Below are 23326 nucleotides of genomic sequence, written 5' to 3'. Positions count from 1 at the left end.
AAGCAATACAATGGCCAATCCACTTAGAAATAGTTTGTTTTGAAACAGGTTTCCCCTGAAAGCCCAAAGCAAAAGAAACAAATAACTGTTGAGACTGTCTGAACCCTTTAGTCCTGTTCAAATAATAACGCAACTGCCTGTGAATATCCAAAGTGTGCAAAATTTTCTCCCCTTTATTTTGGGGATCAGCATAAAAAGTAGGCAAATGAATAGATTGGTTCAAGGCCACATTTGAAACCACTTTAGGCATAAAAGTAGGGTTAGTACGCAGAGATACCCTATCCTTATGAAAAATCAGGAAGGGTTCAACTGCCATTAGAGCCTGTAATTCAGATACCCTTCTAGCAGACGTAATGGCCAACAAAAAAACAGTCTTCCAAGACAAAAACTTTAACTCAGACGTAGCTGCAGGTTCAAAAGGAGGTAAAGTAAGTTTTTCCAACACAAAATTGAGATCCCAGGAAGGAGTAGGAGCTCTCTGGGGTCTTATGTTCTTTGCCCCTCTAAGGAATTGCTTAAAGGATGAGAGAATAATGGTGGGTCACAGTCATAGTGAGCAGAAATGGCTGCAGCATGAACTTTTAGAGAGGAGAAAGACAAACCCTTGTCTAATAATTCTGTAAGATATTGAAGAGAAACACTCAAATCAGGCCTGGAAACATCAAAGCTCTTTGCTTTGCTCCAAATAAAAAATCTCCTCCATTTATCAGCATAAACTTTCCTTGTACTAGGCCTTCTGGCCTCCAAAATAACATTCAAAACTTGTTGAGGAAGCTGCGACCCTCCAGGTTCTAGAACAGAATATGCCAGGCTGTTAGATGCAGGGACTGAATCCTGACATTGAGGAAATGATTGCCTGCCTGAGACAAAAGGTGTGGAATTGAAGGCAAAGGCCAAGGAGGCTCCCGTACTAAACTCCTCAGCAGAGGGTACCAGTGCTGTCGAGGCCAATCCGGAGCTATTAGAATCATGGAGGGCTTGTCTTGTCTGACCTTCAAGAGCACCTTGGGAAGGAGAGGCAGAGGAGGAAAAGCATAGACGTGAAGATTGCTCCAACTGAATGATAGAGCATCCACTTTCCAAGCTGTTGGATGAAACATCTTTGTGCAAAACTTTGGCAACTGGAAATTTAGTGGAGAAGCGAACAGATCTATGTCTGGAGTCCCCCATATCACTGTCAAAATACATGAGGATCCAACTTCCACTCGTGGGGATCCACCATCTGTCTGCTCAAAACATCTGCTAAGGAGTTCTGTGCTCCTGGCAGAAACCTTGCCTGAAGAGTGAGGTGCAAACTGAGAGCAGTCTCCCACAAAATCATAGCTTGCCTGCAAAGAGGGTACGAATGTGTTCCCCCCTGCTTGTTGATGTACCACATGACAGTTGTGTTGTCTGTTTGAATCAACACTTGTCCTGGGTGAAGTAGATCCTTGAAAGCCATCAATGCAAATTGGACTGCTAACATCTCCTTCAAGTTGATATGTAAATGTTGAAGTCTGGCAGGCCACGTGTCTTGAACCCATTTTCCATTGAGGTGTGCTCCCCAAGCCTTGTCCGAGGCATCTGTCGTTAAGATCTGACTCGCCTCTGGTCGGGTCACAGAGAGTCCCTTGTTCAGGTGACATTCCTGGGCCCACCACAAAAATTCATTTTGAATGCAAGGTATTATCTGAATGACAGTGTCCAGATCGTGGCAGTGTTGTGTCCATACATTTTTGAGATACCATTGTAACTTCCTCATATGCAGTTTGGCATTGGGAAGCACCAGAATACAAGATGCCATGAACCCCAAGGCTTGAAGGACTGTCCTTGCAGTCAGTCTGGACCGTAGAGACAATTGTTGGAAGTAAAGTGTAAGGTTCCTTTGCTTGTCCAGGGTCAAAAAAGCCATCTGGGAAGCTGTATTCAGTCTCACACCCAGAAAGCACACTTCCTGAGAGGGTACTAGACTGGACTTTGTTTCGTTCACAGAATACCCTAGGCACCTTAACACTGCCATAACATACTGTAGATGGTGTAGTAGCTTGTTTATGTCTTGAGCAAGAATCAGGCAATCGTCCAAATAAGGATACATTTGTATTCCTCTTAACCTTAAGAAGGCTATCACCGGAGCCAGAACCTTTGTGAACACCCTGGGCGCAGTAGATAAGCCAAAGGGCAATGCAGAGAACTGATAATGTAAAGTCCCAGCCCAGCGCAGGAATCTCCTGCAACTGGGCCTGATAGGAACATGAAGATAAGCCTCTGAGATCCAGAGTTACCATCCAGTGATCTTTGCCCAACAGAGGCAGAAGTTGTTGCAACGTCAACATTTTGTATTTTGGAATGTCCAGGTATGTGTTGAGGATAGATAAATCCAAAATTGGCCTCCAAGTGTCTTTCTTTGGTACAAGAAACGGGCGAGAATAAAATCCTAGGCCTACTTCTGACAGAGGGACCTGCTGTATAGCCCCCATTTGAAGAAGTAAAGAAATCTGTTTGTGAGCCTCTAACCTTTGCTGATGAGGAACGTCTGGCATGCCTTTGAAAGGAGGCAATGTGTGGAAATAAAACTTGTAGCCTCGGTCTATAATGTCCAACACCCATTTGTCCTGGGTGACTAAAAGCCAGTTTTGCTTGAAGAGTGCCAACTTTCCTCCCAGAGGAGCTGCCAGACAGGAAGGATCTGGCAGCTGAAGATGCAGGTCATTGGGCCTGTTTACGAAAGGACTGGCCCCTGCCCTCACCTGTAGATTGTGCAGGGGAACTCCACGTTCTAGGCCTGAAAGAACCCTGAGCTCTGCCCCTACCACGTCTAGATCTCCTAGACTGTAAATCAGAAGAAGGGTAAGCCCATCCCTTAGTAGGCCAATTCCTGCTAAACTTAGGGGGCTGCCACTGCAAAAAATCTTTAACAGTCTGCATAGACTTAGCTTTGTCTTCCATTTTCTTTAAGACAGACTCCACAGGAGAACCAAACAAAACTTCAGACTGCAAAGGAGCATCCAAAATTCTAGCTTTAACATGCTCTGACAAGTTCTGATCCTTAAGCCAGGCGTGCCTGCGAATAACTGATCCAGTGGCAGCCACCCTGGAAGAAGCCTGTAAAGCATTGAAACCACACTGCAAAGAATGCTTACCCACCTGATCAGAGGCATGAACCAAATCCTGTAATTCCTTACACTCTATGCCCTCTGCCAAAGCATCTACCTTAGATTTCAACTGAGTAAGGAGAAAATTCTGGTACTTCAACATATGAAACTGGCAATTCAAAGCCCTCATTGCTAGAGTGGAAGAGGTATACACTTTTTTCCCCCATCTATCCAAAGCTCTAGAGTCTTTATCCATAGGAACTGGATTCTTTACAACAGAAGCCCTGACACCCTTAGGTCCCTGGCTAATAGTTTCTGGGTCAGCCCTTGGGCTCTTATACAGATATTTATGAGCCTCTGGCACTCTGTAATACCTATCTGGTTTAACTGGCGCAGGAGGCAAAGAGTCTGGATTAAGAGAAGCCTCCGAGAAAACATCCTGAACAACATCCAAAACAGGAGGTATAGCCAAGGGTCGATGTTGTGGCAAAAACAAAAATTCCCTAAGCCTCTTTCGGGAATCTGAGAAATCCTGACCTTCCCATTTAAAATGCTCCCTCATAGAATGCAGGGTTTCTGAACAAGAAAAATCCTCTGGAGGAGAAGCAGAAGGACTGGAATCCTCTGCGTCTGAATCAGAATAAGGAGGAAAATCCTGAATGTCTTCAGCCGAAGACTGAGTAATCTGAAGCCTGCTCCAAACTTTCCACCTCTGGCTCCACCCTAGGCCTCTTATCTGGAGGGGGCATAGAACCCCTGATTAAGGAAATCAAATCTTCTGCCATTTTAAGCATGTGTTTTTTAGGCACAGAACCTGCAGAACTAGGACTGACACCTGAGGAAGGCAAACCAGGCCTGACCTTGGAAGGTACCTTAGAGACAGAAGAAGGCCTAACCACCTTAGGCAAAGAAGGGAGTACAGCAACCTGAGAGGCCCCCTCAGCCTGACCTGACTCCTGAGTGGCCACATCCTGCAAAATTAACGGCTCCCCCTGAGACTCAGCTGAAACCTCGGCTGGATCCACAGATTCCACCATAGTTTCTAAAGAACCGGCGACTCATCCTGTTTGGACCGTAACGATTTTTCTTTGCGCTTCTTAGCGGTAGCGGGCGTCGGAGGATCCGACGGCATATTGTAATTACACCGCTTACCGAAGACAAGCCTAGCACAATCTAACCTACGTTTAATGGTGCACTTATTAAACCTAGCACAAAAGCGACACCCGACTACGTCGTGCTCAGGCCCCAAACAAGGAATACAGAGAGAGTGGTAATCCCTATGCGGTATCTGCTTCCCACACGAAATACAATTATTCACTTTTTCTGACATCCGGAATTAACTGAGGCAAGAAAAAACAAAAATATCTAGCGGGTACTTAGCCAACTTGGTTTCGGTCTGAAACTCAGAATACGAAAATTTCAGAACGCCGAACGGCACTTGCAAACGCTGCTTCTGCTTCGGACCATGCGGCAAAAAAGACTGAGGATATGACGTCGGTCATGCGCTTTAATACCATGACGCTCTGACGTCAGATCTGAGCGCCCATGACCGATGCCAGCCTAATACTTTGGTATTCGGGCCGACCGAGGACAGCGGACTACCCACAGGTTATGACTGCAGCAAAGTGAGATGAAGAACATCCTTGTGAACATTTTTCCTTGTGTTTAATTCTGCTCCTATGCAAGTGATAGACTGACAGGGCAACAAGGCAGATTTTTCGAAATTTATTGTAATACCTAGCTGGGTGCAATATGTGACTGTATAATCCCGCACTTGTAAGAGTTGATGCTTGGTGGTAGCAGTGAGGAGCCAGTCGTCTAGATAAGGAAAAACCTGGAATCCTTGACGTCTCGGGTGAGCCGTGATCGCTGCCATACATTTGAACACCCTGAGGGCTGTGGTGAGACCAAGGGGCAGAGCTCTGAACTGGTAATGACTGGCACCCACCCGAAAGCGAAGACATTTCCGAGAGCGTCTGTCCATCTTGATATGGTAGTACACATCCTGAAGATCTATCGAGAACATCCAATTCTCCTGACCCAGGAAGGGTAGAATGGACTGTAGCGTGACCACCCAAAACTTTGTTCTTTGTACAGATTTCTTTAGTCTGCGGAGAACAAGAATCTGTCTCCAGTCCCCTGTCTTTTTTGGTACCAAAAAGAATCTTGAGTAAGTTCTGGATCCGTGCTGGTCTGCAGGGACTTCCTGAATGGCTCTTTACTAGCAGTTTTGAAAAGTACAGTTTTGTACCTACCATAAATGTAGATGTTCGAAGATCCACATTGCTGCAGTCCTTACACTTGGGTAGTCCGCTGTCCTCGGTCGGCCCGAATATCAAAGTATTAGGCTGAAGTCGGTCAAGGCGCTCAAGACTGACATCAGGACGTCAGGGTATAAATGCGCATGACCGACGTCATATCCTCAGTCTTTTCTTGCCCCAGATGTCAGAAGACCCTAAACAGAAAGGTCAAAAAACCAAAATACAACAAAAAACAACCAACCACCCCTGTACTAAGCAGATGTACAATATATACAATATTTACAATATGTACAACCCAAACCACACAACCGCCTCTAACTACAGAGGGGAAGGAGGGAGGGTAAATTGGACTGCAGCAATGTGGATCTTCGAACATCTACATTTATGGTAGGTACAAAACTGTACTATGTTCTTCATCTCACATTGCTGCAGTCCTTACACTTGGGTAGAATCCCAAAGCAGAGATAAGGGAGGATGGCAAAACTATAAAGCAGTAGGAGCTGCCAAAAAGCCCTGTAAAATTGCAGTGGCAAAACCAGCCCTCGATTTAGAGTAAAGTGGAAGGTGATAATGCTTAGAGAAAGTATGCACTGAACTCCAAGTAGCTGCCTCCAAAACATCTTTAGTTGCCACCCCCCCTTAAAAAAGCTGTAGAAGTGGCAGTAGCCCTAGTGGAATGAGGCCTAATCCCAGCTGGAACCTCCTTGCCATGATGGGAATAACAGAAAGCAATACAAAACCCAATCCACTTAGAAATAGTTTGTTTTGACACAGGCTTGCCCTGAGAACCCAAAGCAAAAGAAACAAACAACTGCTGAGACTGCCTGAACCCTTTAGTTCTGTTCAAATAATATCTCAACTGCCTGTGTATATCCAAAGTGTGCAAAATCTTTTCCCCTTTATTTTGGGGGTTTGCATAAAAAGTAGGCAAATGAATAGTTTGGTTTAAAGCCACACTAGAAACCACTTTAGGCATAAAGGAAGGATTAGTATGCAAAGATACCCTATCCTTATGGAAAATTAAGAAAGCCTCAACTGCCATAAGGGCCTGTAATTCAGAAACCCTTCTCGCAGAGGTAATGGCCAACAAAAAAGCAGTGTTCCATGATAAATATTTCAACTCAGCAGTAGCTGCAGGCTCAAAAGGTTGTAGAGTGAGTTTCTCCAACACAAAATTGAGATCCCAAGCAGGAGTCGGAGCTCTCCGTGGGGGTCTTATATTCTTTGCCCCTCTAAGGAATTGCTTAAACAAGGGATGAGAAAACAATGGTGGTTCACAGTCATAGTGAGCAGAAATTGCTGCAGCATGAATCTTAATAGAAGAGAAGGACAAACCTTTGTCCAGTAACTCAGTAAGATATTGAAGAGCCACACTTAAATTAGGCTTAGAAACATCAAAATCCTTTGCTGCACTCCAAAATAAAAATCTCTTCCATTTATCTGCGTACACTTTCCTTGTACTAGGCCTTCTGGCCTCCAAAATAACATTCAAAACTTGCTGTGGCAGCTGAGACCCTCAGGGTTTAAAACAGAATATGCCAGGCTGTCAGGTGAAGAGAGTGAAGCTTGACATTGAGTAAATGACTGTTCTCCTGAGACAGCAGGTGTGGAATCGAAGGCAAAGGCCATGGAGGCTCCCGTACTAGACTTCTCAGTAATGGGTACCAGTGCTGTCGAGGCAAATCTGGAGCTATTAAAATCATCTTTGGCTTGTCCTGTCTGACCTTCAGGAGTACCTTTGGGAGGAGAGGCAGAGGTGGAAAGGCATACACATGAAGATTGTTCCAGCTGAATGAAAGAGCATCCACTTTCCAAGCTGTGTGATGAAACCTTTTTGTGCAAAACTTTGGCAGCTGGTAGTTTAGTGGAGAAGCGAACAGATCTATGTCTGGAGTTCCCCAGGACACTGTCAATTTCTGAAATACATGAGGATCCAATTTCCACTCGTGGGGATCCATAATTTGCCTGCTCAACACATCTGCTAAGGAGTTCTGTGCTCCCGGCAGAAACCTTGCCTGAAGATTTAGTTGTAAACTGAGAGCAGTCTCCCACAAAATCATTGCTTGTCTGCATAGAGGATAAGAATGTGTCCCCCCTTGCTTGTTGATGTACCACATGACAGTTGTGTTGTCTGTTAGAATCAACACCTGCCCTGGAAGAAAAGCTATTAATGCAAATTGGACTGCTAACATCTCCTTCAAGTTGATATGTAGATGTTGAAGTCTGGCAGGCCACGTGTCTTGTACCCACTTTCCATTTAGATGAGCTCCCCAAGCTTTGTCTGAGGCATCTGTCGTTAGAATCTGACTCGCCTCTGGCCGGGTCACAGAGAGTCCCTTGTTTAGGTGACGTTCCTGAGCCCACCACAAAAATTCCTTTTGAACGCAAGGTATTATTTGAATGACAGTGTCCAAATCTTGGCAGTGCTGTGTCCATACATTTTTGAGATACCATTGCAGCTTCCTCATATGCAGTTTGGCATTGGGAAGCACCAGAATACAAGATGCCATGAACCCCAAGGCTTGAAGGACTGTCCTTGCAGTCAGCCTGGACTGATGAGACAATTGATGGAAGTAAAGAGAAAGATTCTTTTGTTTGTCCGGGGTCAAAAAAGCCATCTGGGCTGCTGTATTCAGTCTCACACCCAGAAAGCACATGTCCTGAGAGGGTACTAGACTGGACTTTATTTCGTTCACAGAATACCCCAGGCATCTTAGCACTGCTATCACATATTGCAAATGATGAAGAAGTTCGTCCTTTCCTTGGGCCAGAATCAGGCAATCATCCAAATAAGGATAGATCTGAATTCCTCTTAGCCTGAAGAAAGCTATCACTGGAGCCAGAACCTTCGTGAACACTCTGGGCGCAGTAGATAAGCCAAAGGGCAATGCAGAGAACTGATAATGTGAAGTCCCAGCTCGAAACGCAGATACTTCCTGCAACTTAGCCTGATAGGAACATGAAGGTAAGCCTCCTTGAGATCCAAAGTCACCATCCAGTGATCCTTGCCCAGCAGAGGTAAAAGCTGTTGTAACGTCAACATTTTGAACTTGGGAATGTCCAGATAAGTGTTGAGGATAGATAAATCCAAAATTGGTCTCCACGTGTTCCCCTTCTTTGGTACTAGGAACAGGCGAGAATAAAATCCTAGGCCCACTTCTGGTAGAGGGACCGGTTGTATGGCCCGTATTTGGAGCAGCAGAGAAATTTGCTTGCGAGCCTCTAGTCTTTGCTGAGGAGGAACGTCCGGCATGCCTTTGAAAGGAGGCAAGGTATGGAAATAAAATCTGTAACCTTGGTGTATGATATCCAATACCCATCTGTCCTGGGTAATCAAACTCCAATTTTCTCTGAAGAGTGCCAACCTTCCTCCCAAAGGTGCTGCCAGACAAGAAGGATCTGGCAGCTGAAAAGGTAGGTCATTGGGCCTGTTTACGAAAGGACTGGCCCCTGCCCTCACCTGAAGATTGTGCAGGAGAACTCCCTGTTCTAGGCCTGAAAGAGCTCTGAGCTCTGCCCCTACCACGTCTAGATCTACCCCTAGACTGTGACTCATAAGAAGGGTATGTCCACCCCTTAGCAGGCCAATTCCTACTAAACTTCGGAGGCTGGACTTGCAAAAAATCTTTAACAGTCTGCATAGACTTAGCCTTGTCTTCCATTTTCTTCAAGACTGACTCAACAGGTGAACCAAACACATCAGACTGTAAAGGAGCATCCAAAATCCTTGTCTTAACATGTTCAGATAAATTCTGATCCCTCAACCAGGCGTGCCTGCGAAGAACTGACCCAGTGGCAGCCACCCTAGACGAGGCCTGTACAGCATCAAAACCACATTGTAAAGAATGCTTACCCACCTGTTCAGAGACATGTACTAAATCTTGTAATTCCTTACACTCAATGCCTTCCGCCAGAGCATCTACCTTAGATTTCAGTTGAGAAAGTAGATAATTCTGATATTTCAACATATGAAACTGGCAATTCAAAGCCCTCATAGCCAAGGTGGAAGAAGTATAGACTTTCTTTCCCCATCTATCCAAAGCTCTGGCCTCTTTGTCTGGAGGAACCGGATTTTTTACAACAGAGGCCTTGACACCCTTGGGTCCCTGACTAACAGTTTCTGGGTCCGCCCTAGGACTCTTATAAAGATATTTATGAGCCTCAGGCACCCTATAATACCTATCCGGTTTAACAGGAGCAGGAGGCAAAGAATCAGGATTAAGTGAAGCCTCCGCAAACACATCTTCCACAACATCCAGAACAGGAGGTATAGCCAAAGGCCTATGCTGGGGTAAAAGTAAAAACTCCCTAAGCCTTTTCCTGGAATCAGAGAAGTCCTGACCTTCCCACTTAAAATGTTCCCTCATGGAATGAAGAGTCTCTGAAAAAGAAAAATCCTCTGGAGGAGAAGCAGAAGGGGTAGAATCATCTGCATCAGAATCAGAATAAGGAGAATACTCCTGCAAGTCTTCAGCCGAAGACTCTGAAACATCTGAAGGCTGCTCAAAACTCCCCAACTCTGGTTCCACCCTAGGCCTCTTATCTGGAGGGGGCAAAGAACCTCTAATCAAAGTAATCAAATCTTCTGCCATTTTAAGCATGTGCTACTTGGGCACAGAAGCAGAAGAACTAGGAGTAACACCAACAGAAGCTAAACCTGGCCTGCCTCTGGGAGAAGCCTTAGAAACAGAAGGAGAGGGCCTAACCACCTTAGGAAGGGAGGGGAGTACAGTAACCTGAGAAGCCCCTTCAGCCTGACCTGCCTCCTGGGAGGCCACATCCTGCAATAACAAAGTCTCCCCCTGAGACTCCAGAGAAGCCTCCGGCGGAACCACCGGTTCCACTGACGCCTCTAAAGAACCGGCGTCCGATGCAGGCGACTCTTCTTGTCTGGGTTTAGCTGCCTTGTCTTTGCGCTTCTTTGAAGAAGCGGGCGTCGGGCGTCCGACGGCATCTTATAATTGCACCGCTTCCCAAAGACTAACCTGGCACAATCTAGCCTTCGCAATAGTGCGCTTATTGAACCTAGCACAAAAGCGACACCCTACAACGTCGTGCTCAGGCCCCAAACAAGGAATACACAAAGTATGATAATCTCTATGCGGTATCTGCTTCCCACAAGAAATACAGTTATTCACTTTTTCTGACATCCGGTAAACCACTGAGGCAAGAAAAAACTTAAATATTCCCCAACGGGGTACTTAGCCAACTTTGACTCGGTCTGAAACTCCGAATTCGAAAAATTTCAGAACGCCGAACGGCACTTGCAACGCTGCTTCTGCATCGGACCATACGGCAAAAAAGACTGAGGATATGACGTCGGTCATGCGCATTTATACCCTGACGTCCTGATGTCAGTCTTGAGCACCTTGACCGACGTCAGCCTAATACTTTGATATTCGGGCCGACCGAGGACAGCGGACTACCCAAGTGTAAGGACTGCAGCAATGTGAGATGAAGAACATCTTCTATTACTGCTTGCTCATTCAAATTGGGTGGAACATCTGGAAGGGTCTTTTTTGACTGTAAGGGGAGTTGATGGAAGGGAATTTTGTAAACTCCGGATATAATGGGTAGTACCAATCTGTCTTGTTAAATTTTGCCAAGCTTTTGGGTACAGAGAAAGTCTTCCCCCGACTGCCTCCAGAGGAGCAGCCGGGCAACCCTTCAGGGATGCTGGAAGGGCTTGTCAGAGGAGGATTCTCTGTTGCCCTGGTTCTGCGGACCCCCCTCTGCCACAAGGGTGGCGTCTATTATTGTTGTTTCCCCCTCTGCCAATGGAGAAAAAATCACCACAAGTGTCAGGCAAGGATCCCTGAGATTTGCTGAACCACATCTTCCCACTCTTCTGACCCTTGGGGTAAGGTCTAGAGGGAGTGGAAAAAACGGACTCCAACACACACACACAGCAAAGCAGTCCAGCGGTAAACCATGCAATGGTGAATAATGGTAATAGCATTTAACGTATCACAAATTTATTTTTATTTATTACGAAAATAAACTTGTGATACGTTAAATGCTATTACCATTATTCAACATTGCATGGTTTACCGCTGGACAGCTTTGCTCCCTTCGCACATTTGTTTTGAATTCACGGAGTCTTAATTGTTTTTTTTCGTTCACTATATATATATATATATATATATATATATATATATATATATATATATATATATATATATATGTATTTATATACACACACATATATATATATATATATATATATATCTATATATACACACACATACACACACATATACATATATATGGGATGAGATCCTGCCTCCTGGTTACAATATACTTAGGGCAGATAGAGTAAAGAAAAGAGGAGGTGGAATAGCCGTCTTATATAATAGCACACTTAACATCATAACTAACCCTATACAACCACCCCAGGTCTCTAACGCTGAAATACTAGCTCTAAAAATTCTACTAAATAATCATAAGGGCATTAACCTAATTGTCACCTATATTCCCCCTGGGAACAATGTAGAAACACTAGAGGTCATTCTACATTGGATAGCCAACAACTACCCTCAAGAAACCACTGTCCTGGGCGATGTTAATATTGACTGGAACCAATGCATAGCACAGTCCAACCCCATCCCTGTTAACCTACATGGATTCTCTCAGATAATATCTCATCTACCACATGTACAGGTAACTAACCAAAAAGAGAGTATACTAGACTGGATACTCACCAACAGTCATCCCCAGAACTATATGTCTGGAACTCTCCCTAATGATCTTAGTGATCACCTGCTCACATACATCATGAAAGACAAAATTAATTGTACAAGCTTACCTATTTATAGGTCTATCAGATCCAAGAAAAACTTTGACCCAACTAAATTTCAACTTGAACTCAAATCATGTAACTGGACAAAACTAAAGTTCCTTCCTCTTGATGAGGCAGTGTCATCATTTAACAATTCATTCCTTACTATACTTGACTCGCATGCCCCTAAACGCTCAATAAGAATTAAAACTCAACTAGCACCCTGGCTAACAACAGACACCAAAACCAAAATAACAACTAGAGACAAAGCGTGGGATAAAAGTATCAAATTCCAACAACTTAGAAATGAGACTAAAAAAGCCATCATACTAGATAAGAAAAATTACTTCTACAATCTGCAACATAAACATCAGAATAATCCTCATAAGTACTGGGCAGGCATAAATAAACTTCTCCAACCAGGCAAATCCACTACTCCGACCCCAGGAACATCTGACAAGAGCCAAGAAGATATAGCCAATTCATTCAATACTTTCTTCACAGAAACCATCCAGTCATTAGCTAACCAACTTTCTCCTCCCCACACTTCTATAAACACTATACCCGACTCACCACTCTTAACTTCCAGCCAGTGTCCACATCCTTTATCAGATCCCTTTTGAAAAAACTGAAGCCAACCACCCTTTCAGCCGATCTTCTGCCGGCTGAATACCTGCAAATTGCTGCAGATGTCGTAGCCTACCCTATCTCAATCCTAATTAACAGAACCATAACAGAGGCCTCAATCCCCTCAATTTGGAAAATATCCTATGTTATTCCACTCCACAAAGGAGGTTCATCCAGAGAACTATCCAACTATAGACCTATAGCCATACTATCACCACTTGCCAAAATTATGGAAAAGTGCATGCACAACCAACTAATGCTCTATCTAACCCAAAATAAACTACTCACAGACTCTTAACATGGATTCAGACCCCATCATAGTACAACCACTGCCCTCCTCTCTTTTACTGAAAACATTAATCTTAACCGGAATAAAAAAATATCCTCCGCTCTCTTCCTGGACCTATCGAAAGCCTTCGATATGGTAAACCATCAGTTACTTCTATATACTTTAAAAACCCTGTATCTAGATAATCCAGCCCTTGACTGGTTTCAAGCTTACCTCACTGGGAGACAACAAGCAGTAATGTGGCAAAACAAGCTCTCCTGCCTACTACCAAATACCATAGGAGTTCCTCAAGCTTCCATATTAGGACCTCTCCTCTTTTCAGTCTTCATAAACGACATCCAAACAGTCATCCCTGAAGCCACCTGCATTCAATATGCAGATGACTCGACTATGATATGTTCCAATGCCTCTCTTGCAAATCTACTAACTACCACCCAACAAAGCTTCACCAAAGTCGAAAACTGGCTTGCCAACCATCTCCTGATCTTAAATCCAAACAAAACCAAGTTACTTCTCTTCTACCCAACCAATAGATCTACGACTGAAAACTTCACTATAAAATCCAATAATGGGACCATCATCTCCCCAGACACCTATACAAAGCTATTAGGAGTAAACATTGACAATAAACTCAGATTTGATATACATATCAACCAAGCCATTAAGTCAGTCAACAAGAAACTTGGGACCCTATATAGAATTAAAGCCTTCCTTACCCAGAATGCCAGGGCAGCCACAGCCCATTCACACCTTCTCTCTACCCTACTATATGCCTCTCCTGTCCTCACTCACCTTAACAAATCTGATCTGGCCAAGCCCTCATCCTGCTATAATCACATTGCCAGGTTCGTTACAGGCCTACTGAAAAAGCTTGGATGGATAGAATTCCCACACCTTCTTCACCAGTCCCAACTCATAGAGGCCTTCAAAATCCTTAAACAACCTGAGAATAACCCAGCACTAAAAAACTTAATGACTCCCTACTCCAATCTAAGCTGCCTTCGCTCAGCAAACAGACTCCTTGCCCAAACAACTAAATCTCTCAACCTAGGTGGTGACGCGCTATTTGCCAACACCACTGGTAAAATATGGAACTCTCCCCCAAATAACATCACGCTTGCAACTTCTCTAAGTCAATTCAAAAATAGTCTAAAACTCCACTTCAAGTCACACTGGCTATGTCCTTGCTCAAACCCAGACTAGCTCTGTGCCATTAACTAAAACAAACAACTAGCTAAGATAAGTACTTTGTATACTGTGATAAAGAAATATGTATCCTAACTCTATGTCATTATACTGCCTACCATCCTTGCTAAAATGTTATTAATGTTACATTTGTAGTAATCTCAGAAATAGTAATGGCAGTCTTGTACTTGTTTGTAAATAGCCAATGTTTTTGTTAAGTTCTTTCAGCTCATTTACTGTACCTAATTATCAATGTAACTCTGTTGGAGCTTTTCTCCCCGGGCCTCCGCTGAAAAAGGACATGTATCCAGTCTGACCATCCCGGTTAACAAATGTAAAATAAATAAATAATATATATATATATATATATATATATACACACACAAACACATATATACATATACATATATATATATATATATATATATATATATATATATATATATATATATATATATATAAAACAACCACTCTGTAGCCAAATTCCTACAACCCAGATAAAAACTGTTTTATTCAAAACCTTTAAAATGTCCAAATATAAAAAAAATATCCAATAACAATCCAAATAGGTCAAGCACTTTCGTCATCAGACTTAATCAGAACATTTTACCATTGCTTTCTTGCAGTTTTATACAAGAAACTGTCTCAATCAACAATAATTAGTTCTTAAAGTGAAAGTGCCTAAGTATAATAACATTCAAACAATAAAATTAGAAGTTATGTACCTACCATAACGTTCCATGTTAGTTGTCTTCTCTCGCCTTCTTTCTTGCTGGATGGGTTCGGAGCCGATCCTCGGCTCCGACTCGGCACTTGCTAAGCTCGAGAGTCACTTTTACCAGCTCGAGGCAGCCCCATATCCCATGATGCAAGGCGGTAATTACCCAGATCTCATTTGGTATCTAGAGGAAAAACTGCCTATAAAAACTTTCCACTAAGGAAAGAGAAACACTAACCTAAAAAGGCTGTAATGGAAACCAGGTAATCAAGGACAAGAACTATCTGGTGTCCAAGGAAGAAGAATCTTCCAGAGAAAAGGGGAGATCAAGGTCTGTCCAGGCTAGGGGCCAGGAGGGAGGGACGCAAGAAAGAAGGCGAGAGAAGACAACTAACATGGAACGTTATGGTAGGTACATAACTTCTAAATGTTAAGTTGTCAATCTCGCCTTCATTCTTGCTGGATGGGACCGCGTCCCTAGCACCTCTATCCTGGGTGGTTCAATGGAACAGACTCTTGAGAACAGTGGAACCAAAGCTTGCCCTGTCCCTGGAGGCCAAATCCAATTTGTAATGAGAAACGAAGGTATGAGGAGTGGCCCAAGTGGCTGCTGCACAAATAGTATCTAAGGGTAGTCTAGCCTGAAAGGCTGTAGAAGTGGCTAGACCTCTTGTGGAATGAGCTTTAGGTTTTGAGTTCAGCTGTTTGCCCCTAAGCTGATAAATGTCAGAAATGGTGGAAGATAGCCATCTAGATAAGGTCACTTTAGAAACAGGGAGACCTTTTCTATTTTCAGCATAAGACAGGAAGAGCTTATCAGACTTCCTAAACTGCTTTGTTCTGTCCAAGTAATATCTAAGTTGGCGATGAACATCTAGGTAATGCAATTTTTGTTCCGCCCTGTTAGAATAATTTGGAAAAAATACAGGGAGATCAATGGATTGGTTTAAATTTGTCTTAGAAGCAACCTTGGGCAAAAAGGATGGGTAGGTTCTCAAGGATACTCTGTCTTTGTGGAAGACCAAATAAGGGGGACGAACACAGAGGGCATGCAGTTCAGACACTCTTCTAGCAGAGGTAATAGCGACTAGAAAAAGTGTCTTCCAAGAAAGAAACTTTAATGAACATGAAGCAGCCGGTTCGAAAGGGGGAAGTATCAAGGATGTCAGCACTAAATTTAAGTCCCACTGTGGTGGAGGATCTCTAACAGGTGGTTTAAGAAGGAACACTCCTTTGAGAAAGGCTTTACAAAGTTTGTGGGACAATGTTGTGGTCTGCAAAGCCGACATGGAAGTTCGAGATTGCAGCCAACTGAACTTTGACTGTGGAAGACGAAGAACTTGTGTGAAAAATTTCCGCAAGGAAATCCAAGACCGACTGAATAGGGGCAGTAAAGGGGTCTATGTTCTTAGATATTGCCCAAAAAGAGAAGCGTTTCCACTTGCTAGAATAAATCCTCCTGGTAGAGGACTTAAGAGAAGCTACTATGATATCTCTAACGAGGTTAGAGATCATAGGAAGCCTGGCTAAGGAAGGAAGTGGAGCAACCAAGCTGTGAGGTTGAGGGAAGAAACGGACCGGTGCAGTTGACCCGACTGGTGGGTCAGAAGATCTGGAACTCGGCCCAGATGCCAAGGCCGCACCAAAAGATGGCGATGAAGGAACGGGAACCAAATTTGTCGAGGCCAGTAAGGGGCAATGAGAATCATTTTGGCTTTCAAGACGGTAGCTTTCTGGAGTACTTGTGGTATCAAAGGAAAGGGAGGAAAGGCATAAATAAGTCCCCGGGGCCAATCTTGGGTAAGAGCGTCTCTGGGGGGATGGCCCGGAAGTGGGAAGAGAGAGAGAAGTAGTCTGGGCATTTGCTGTTTTGGGGTGTAGCAAAAAAGATCGCAGCATGGGCAGCCCCACTTCTGAAAAATCTCCTCCACAATGGATTGCTTGAGAGACCACTCGTGAGGCATGAGAATAGCTCTGCTCAATCTGTCCGCTATTATGTTGTTTTTCCCGGGGATATGCGTTGCTACCAGAAACCGATGAGAGGAGATCGCCCATTGCCAAAGTCTGAGAGCTTCTCAACACAAGGGATAGGACTTGGTTCCGCCCTGCTTGTTGATGTACCACACGACGGACATGTTGCCCGTGTGAACTGCAATAGTCCCTAAAGGGAGAAAGTCGTTGAGGGCTTGCAACGTTAAAGCACTGCTCTCATCTCTAGGACATTTATGTGCAGGTGGTATTCGAATGGTTGCCACGTGCCATGAACCATCCTGCCCTGATAATGCCCCCCCCCACCCGATCAAGGAGGCATCCAGTGACAGTGGCTACCGGGGCCGGGGGAACAAATGGTCTGCCCTGATTAACTAGAGGAGAGGAAATCCACCAGGATAGATGGTTCTTGCAGGTGTGTGTCACCAGAATCTTGTGACGCATGGGAAGCTGCTGGAAGGACCATTGGGTGAACATCCATTGTAGGAGACGCATGTAAAAGCGGGCCAGAGGAAGAAGTGTTATGGCAGCTGCCATGAGGCCCAACACTTTCAGGACCAACCTGGCTTGTGCCCTTTTGCTGGATAGGATGATTCAAACGTGGTTTTGGATATCTAGGATTCTCTGACTTGTTAGGTTTGCTGACATCCGAGTAGTGTCTAGATTTGCGCCTATAAAGGTAATAGATTGGCAAGGCGACAAGGAAGATTTTTCGAAGTTGACTGAAAATCCTAAGTGACCGCAGAGACGTAGAGTATTATCTCTGGCTTGGAGAAGTTGATGCCTGATGGTGGCTGAGAGGAGCCAGTCGTCGAGATACGGAAACACCTGGAATCCTTGACATCTCGGGTGAGCCGTGACCACTGCCATGCATTTGGTGAACACTCTGGGGGCTGTAGTGAGGCCAAAGGGCAGGGCTCTGAATTGAAAATGACAGGTCCCCAGCCGAAAGCGGAGAAAACTTCTGGAGCGTATGTGAATCTTTATATGATAGTACGCATCCTGAAGGTCTATGGAGCACATCCAGCTGTCTTTGCCCAGAAAGGGCAAAATCGATTGAAGTGTGACCATCCAAAATCTTGTCTTTTTGACAGACTTGTTGAGCCTGCTGAGGTCTAATATTGGTCTCCAGTCTCCCGTCTTTTTGGGGACCAAAAAGAACCTTGAGTAGATTCCGGACTCTAAATGATCTTTTGGTACTGGCTGGATAGCCCTTTTCTTTAGAAGCTTTGATACCTCTAATTTTGCAATTTCCCTTAGACCAGGTGGTACGTCTGGAAGGGAACCTCTGAGGGAAGGGGCTTTCCTCGAAAGGAATCTTGTAACCCTCGGATATGATCGACTGTACCCATTTGTCTTGAGAGAGGGAAAGCCAGGCTTCTGGGTACAGCGACAATCTCCCCCCGACTGCCTCCAAGGGTGGGCAGTCGGGCAACACCTCAGGGATGCTGGAAGGGCATGTCAGAGAGAGGATCTCTGGAGCCCTGGTTCTCCGGACCCCCCCTCTGCCCCTAGGGCGGCATCTGTTATTATTATTACCCCCTCTGCCTCTGGGGGTAAACTGACCACGTGCGTCAGGCGTGACTCCTTGTGATTTCCGGAACCACATTTTCCCTCCCTTCTGACCTTTGGGGTAAAGTCTAGGAGTGGAGAAACGGACTCCTACGGCAGAAAGAGTCTTGCCGTCCTGCTCGCACCTGGTTAAAGTGTCCTTCACCTGAGGGCCAAACAACGTTGTCCCATCAAAGGGAGAGTTTGTGAAGGACGCCTTAAAGGGGTCTGCAAAATTACAGAGACGCATCCAGGACTGACGTCTGAGGGCCACGCCTGTGCCTGCAGCTCTACTCGCCCCATCGGCTGCATAAGTAATGAGCCGCATGGAGGAGTTGGTTATGGAATTTAGGATTCCCAGCTGAGAGGCGATCTTTTCTTGAGCCGCTGCTGACTGATCCTGTACTACTTCATCTAGCTCTTTGAGGATGTCTCTCTGAAGTCTGGTGAAGTGACACAAATAATTCAGCGAACGCATAGCAAAGGTCACTGAAGAGAACAACCGCTTGCCATACCTGTCCATGGTCCTAGACTCCTTGTTAGGAGGATGGACTGGCACGGAAGGATCTGCAAGTCCCTTCTTGGTGGCGGCCGCCACCACCATGGCATCAACCGGGACACCCTTAGTAAGAAACGGCTCTTCAGCGTGGGCCGTGATAAACTATGAAGGTCTCCTGGGGACTGGTTCCACTGAATCAGGAGATGCCCACGCCTTTCGAGCTATGACTTCCATAAGGGGGTCGAAAGGCGGAGACACCCAGGAAGTGGAGGGTCGAGATCCAAAAGCCTCCAAGTATACAGATTCATCCTCGGAGGGATTAATGGAGGGCCAGTTCTCCCTCTAAGGAGTTCAAGGATGTCTGAAAAGGAGACATCCTCAGAGGGAGATCTTGGGGACCCCTCAGACTCATCCAAATCGGTATCTGATGTTGTAGACTCAGGGGAGTCTAAATGCTTCCTCTTGCAGGTCCTCTTACGCGGGGGTTCACCTGAAGGATCAGGAGAAACCTCGGAAGAGGAAGTTCTTCCCAATGGGGAAACCTGGGGCGATGGATCTCTGGGTCCGGGAGCAAGAGAGCGGGAAGAGGCATCTACAGGCACCATAGAGGGAAGAGCTAAAGGAACCGATTGCTGACTAAGCTCTGGGGCTAGCACACTCATCACCTCGAAGGCTCCCATTCCAGGGAGGGCCGAGAGATCCCGCTCCGAAGAAACAGGGATCCCTGGTCCCACCGAAAGGGAAGGCTCCAAAGCAGATGTCGGGGCAGAGCTCACCATGGCCGAAGCTCCGAGAGGGAAAACGGGGTCGGACAAGGGTCCGATGCCACTCGCCCCCTTGGGACCGACCAGGGAAGCCTGACGCCCGGATCCCTCCAAGGAAGATCTCAAGGAGGAGATAGGAGTTGAGGACGACGGAGCCGAAAGGTGTGGTATCGGCTCCGAACCAGCAACAGTCACGGTACCAATAATCTCCGGCTCCGAACTCTGTAGGAGAGTCTAAAGAGTAATCTCAGGGGGGTGTAGGATAGCTGACTTCTGATGAGACGGGCTATGGAGCATCTGGGCTAGTGCCTGTGATTTTAATAGCCTATTCACCATTCTCTCTAAGTCATGGTCTGAGAGCCTGGACGACCTCGATGATCGGCTCTGATGGCTCCGCTCCGAAAGCAAGGGAGAGGCTGGAGCAGAGTGTATAGACTCCAAAGAAGGAGATCTAGACCTCTTCTTGGATGGAGCCATCGGAGCCGAAGAACGTTCGGCTCCAGGCAGAGGAGACAACTTGTCGGCTCCGAGAGGAGACAAAGATATCTTGGCTCCAGCCGGAGCAGAGACATGCTTCGACGCTAGGGTGTCTGCTCCAGACGGAGCAGACAAAGGTGCTGAAGCCAGGGTATCGGCGCCGACCGGCGCTGGTACAGAAGCTTCCAACAAGGAAGGATCAGCTCCGGACGGAACCGATGTAGACTCCGACGGAGGCGGAACCAAGACCACAGACTTGGACACCGAAGCCTGGGTCTTGGTAGGCTTGGAGGGCTTCCCGGAGCCGAGTTTAGCCGGGGAGCTCTCTGGTTTAAGAAGACCCCTGAGGATCAACTTATTTCTACGTTACTGCAGGACTCTCTGGCTGAAAGAATGACATATAGCACAGGAGTCCAGCAGGTGTAGGGGTCCCGAGCAATAAATACAAGAAGTGTGACCGTCTGTCAGAGACATCTTCTGACAGCACGAGTCACACTTCTTGAAACCTGAGACCCTAGTATCTTTGGACATGTCTCAGTCCTAAAACACTCGCACACACCAATCAGTCCAATACAAAGACACCAATCAGTCCAATACAAAGACACTAACAACTAAAAATTATTAATAACTAATAAATTAGTTATCACTATAACAGTGACACAACACACACACCTGAGTGAAATCCTGACAGGAACTGTGAGGGTGGGAAAGGCCTAAGGCCCGAAACACTGAAACTAAGTGAACTAAGGGGAAATGGGTATGGAGCTAAGTGAATAAAGTACACTGAAGGATATAAAGACTAAAAGACTAAAAATTAGAGTTTCTAGACACCTAGAACCTTACAAATAGCAAGAAAAATATCACTTACCAGGAGCTGGTAAAAAGAATGACCTCATTAGCAAAGCAGCAAACGAGATCTGGGTAATTACCGCCTTGCATCATGGGATATGGGGCTGCCTCGAGCTGGTAAAAGTGACTCTCGAGCTTAGCAAGTGCAGAGTCGGAGCCGAGGATCGGCTCCAAACCCATCCAGCAAGAATGAAGGCGAGAATGACAACTTAACATTGTACCTTAAAAAAGAGAATGTCCAAATGTAACTTTACTTAAAAGGAAGTAAAAAATTGAAGAAAGAATGATAAAATATTTATAAATACAAGCTTTTAAAGTTTAGATGCCCTAAACTTTAATTCAAGTTTAATACTTGTGTTCATTAATACCTGGGGCTTCAGTAGCATTTAATTTAAATTGCCACCTTGCCTCTGCCCTAAGCAGTTTGTTGGACCAATCCCCACCCCTAATATTCTAACTAACTACTTCAAGGATACCGAATGGAAAAGAATGTGATGGGTTCATACTAATGCTTAAAAAGTGCATTATTCTCACCCTCTTTGGTAATGCTATAACAGTGTTCATAAATCCTTCTGTTCAGTCTCCTTTCAGTCTTCCCCACATAAAAATATCCACAGCCTTTACATATGGAAAAGGTAAACCAAACCTGTTGTACATGAACCTGTAGCGAAAAAGACCTAAATTCCAAAAGGTCCCAATTTTACCTTGGGGGTATCATTAATGTACCTACAGGAGTCACAGGCCCCACACTTAGTTGTCCCTTTCATGTTTCTTTTATTGATCAGATGTGGATTTTCCAATAAATGTTTTAGATTACTGTTAATCTCATAAGTGAAAAAAGGTTCACTACGAATAACAGTCAATAAATCTTTGTTCCCTTTAAACATGGTACAGTTGATTTTAATAATGTTTTTAACTCTGGCAGAAGTTTCACCATGAGTTAACACCATTGCCTGTGAAAAATCTTTTCCACCCACCTGGACTTGGTCTACTGTGACTTCTGCAGCCCCAAGTAATGGTTTAAACCTAGAACCCCATTTACTGGTGACCTGGTCCCTAATTTGAGGAACAAATTCAATAGGGTATCCCCTAGCTGTAAACATGTCCAATAGTCGTTGGGTTTCAATTTCTACCAACCGAAAATTAGAACACATTTTAACAACCCTAACCATTTGGTCCTTGACAATATTTCTCTTTACAAATAAAGGGTGACTACTTGTAAATTCTAGGTAGTCATTAGAAAAGGTGGACTTCCTATATACACAGGATTGAAAACTGTTAGTATTTGAATCTTTAATTAGGTTCACATCTAAATAGTTATTCTGCTTGTCACCACTAATACTGAAAATTTAAAGTAATCATAAATACCATTAAGATATTAAAGACATTTTTCATCTTTCCCCCATTTTTTCCATAATATAAGTAGGTCATCTAAAAACCTCAAGTAACCAAGACTCCTTAAAAGGTGTTTCTAGTAAAAAGGTGGTCTCCCAAGGGTACATAAGGTTGGCAAAAATGGGTGCACAACTATTGCCCATTGCCACACCTTTTACTTGTCTGTAAAATTCTTAACCAAAACTAAAAAAGTTATTTATCAAAATTAACTCCATAAGTTCCATTATAAAATTAATCATAACGTTACTCAAATTGGTTTTCGCCACCACAACTTCCAGGAATAATTCTAAACCCTAATTATGTGGTATAGAGGTAAATAAATCTACATCAACTGTGGAGAAACACACATCGCTGTCATAGTAATCGTTTTTGACCCTCTTTAAAAAATCCCAGGAATCAGTTAAAATGTGGTCAATAGGGGTCGAAGCTTTTCTGACCATCCGGTCAACAAATACTCCCAATGGGTATGTGATACTATTATGACCTGAAATAAGTCTGTAAGGGGGGGGGGTGGATAAATCTTTGTTTCTTCAGAATCCCAAAGGCTATTGGAATGGTAAGAAACTCAATATTCAAAAAGTTAAAAACTTCATTAATAGTCCCTCGGTACAATGAATCTTCTAACATTAGTTTACATTTTCCTATGAAAAATATTAATCTCATTCCTTGAGACACATTCAAGTTTGGTTTCATCATTTAACATACAGGTAATCTTGTTATAATCTTCAGAATTTACTATAACCATATCCCCCCACCTTTGTCCGGCTTCATGAACCTTAAATTAACTTCACTCCTTAGTTTATCTAACAAAACCTTCTCAGTCTTGGAAAGGTTAAAAGTCTTAGGCCTATGTTCATTTAACACCCGGTACAT

The 23326-nt window shown here is 44.4% G+C and overlaps 1 protein-coding gene across 1 annotated transcript in view; it reads right to left on the bottom strand.

The window, feature by feature from the left end:
- LOC122800343 (piwi-like protein 1) overlaps positions 1-23326 on the bottom strand; it is a 785589-nt gene that overhangs the window by 498564 nt on the left and 263699 nt on the right. Inside the window, exon 7 of the mRNA XM_044069792.1 lies at positions 21763-22399. Within this exon, the coding sequence (XP_043925727.1) occupies positions 21763-22399 (637 nt within the window). The remainder of the gene's footprint in view (positions 1-21762; positions 22400-23326) is intronic.

The sequence above is a fragment of the Protopterus annectens genome, chromosome 4.part0 (genome assembly GCF_019279795.1).
Source record: "Protopterus annectens isolate FY-2018-M chromosome 4.part0, PAN1.0, whole genome shotgun sequence".
NCBI lineage: Eukaryota > Metazoa > Chordata > Ceratodontiformes > Protopteridae > Protopterus > Protopterus annectens.
The sequence above is the reverse complement of the archived record's forward strand: the minus strand, read 5'-3'. Positions and strand labels throughout refer to the sequence as shown.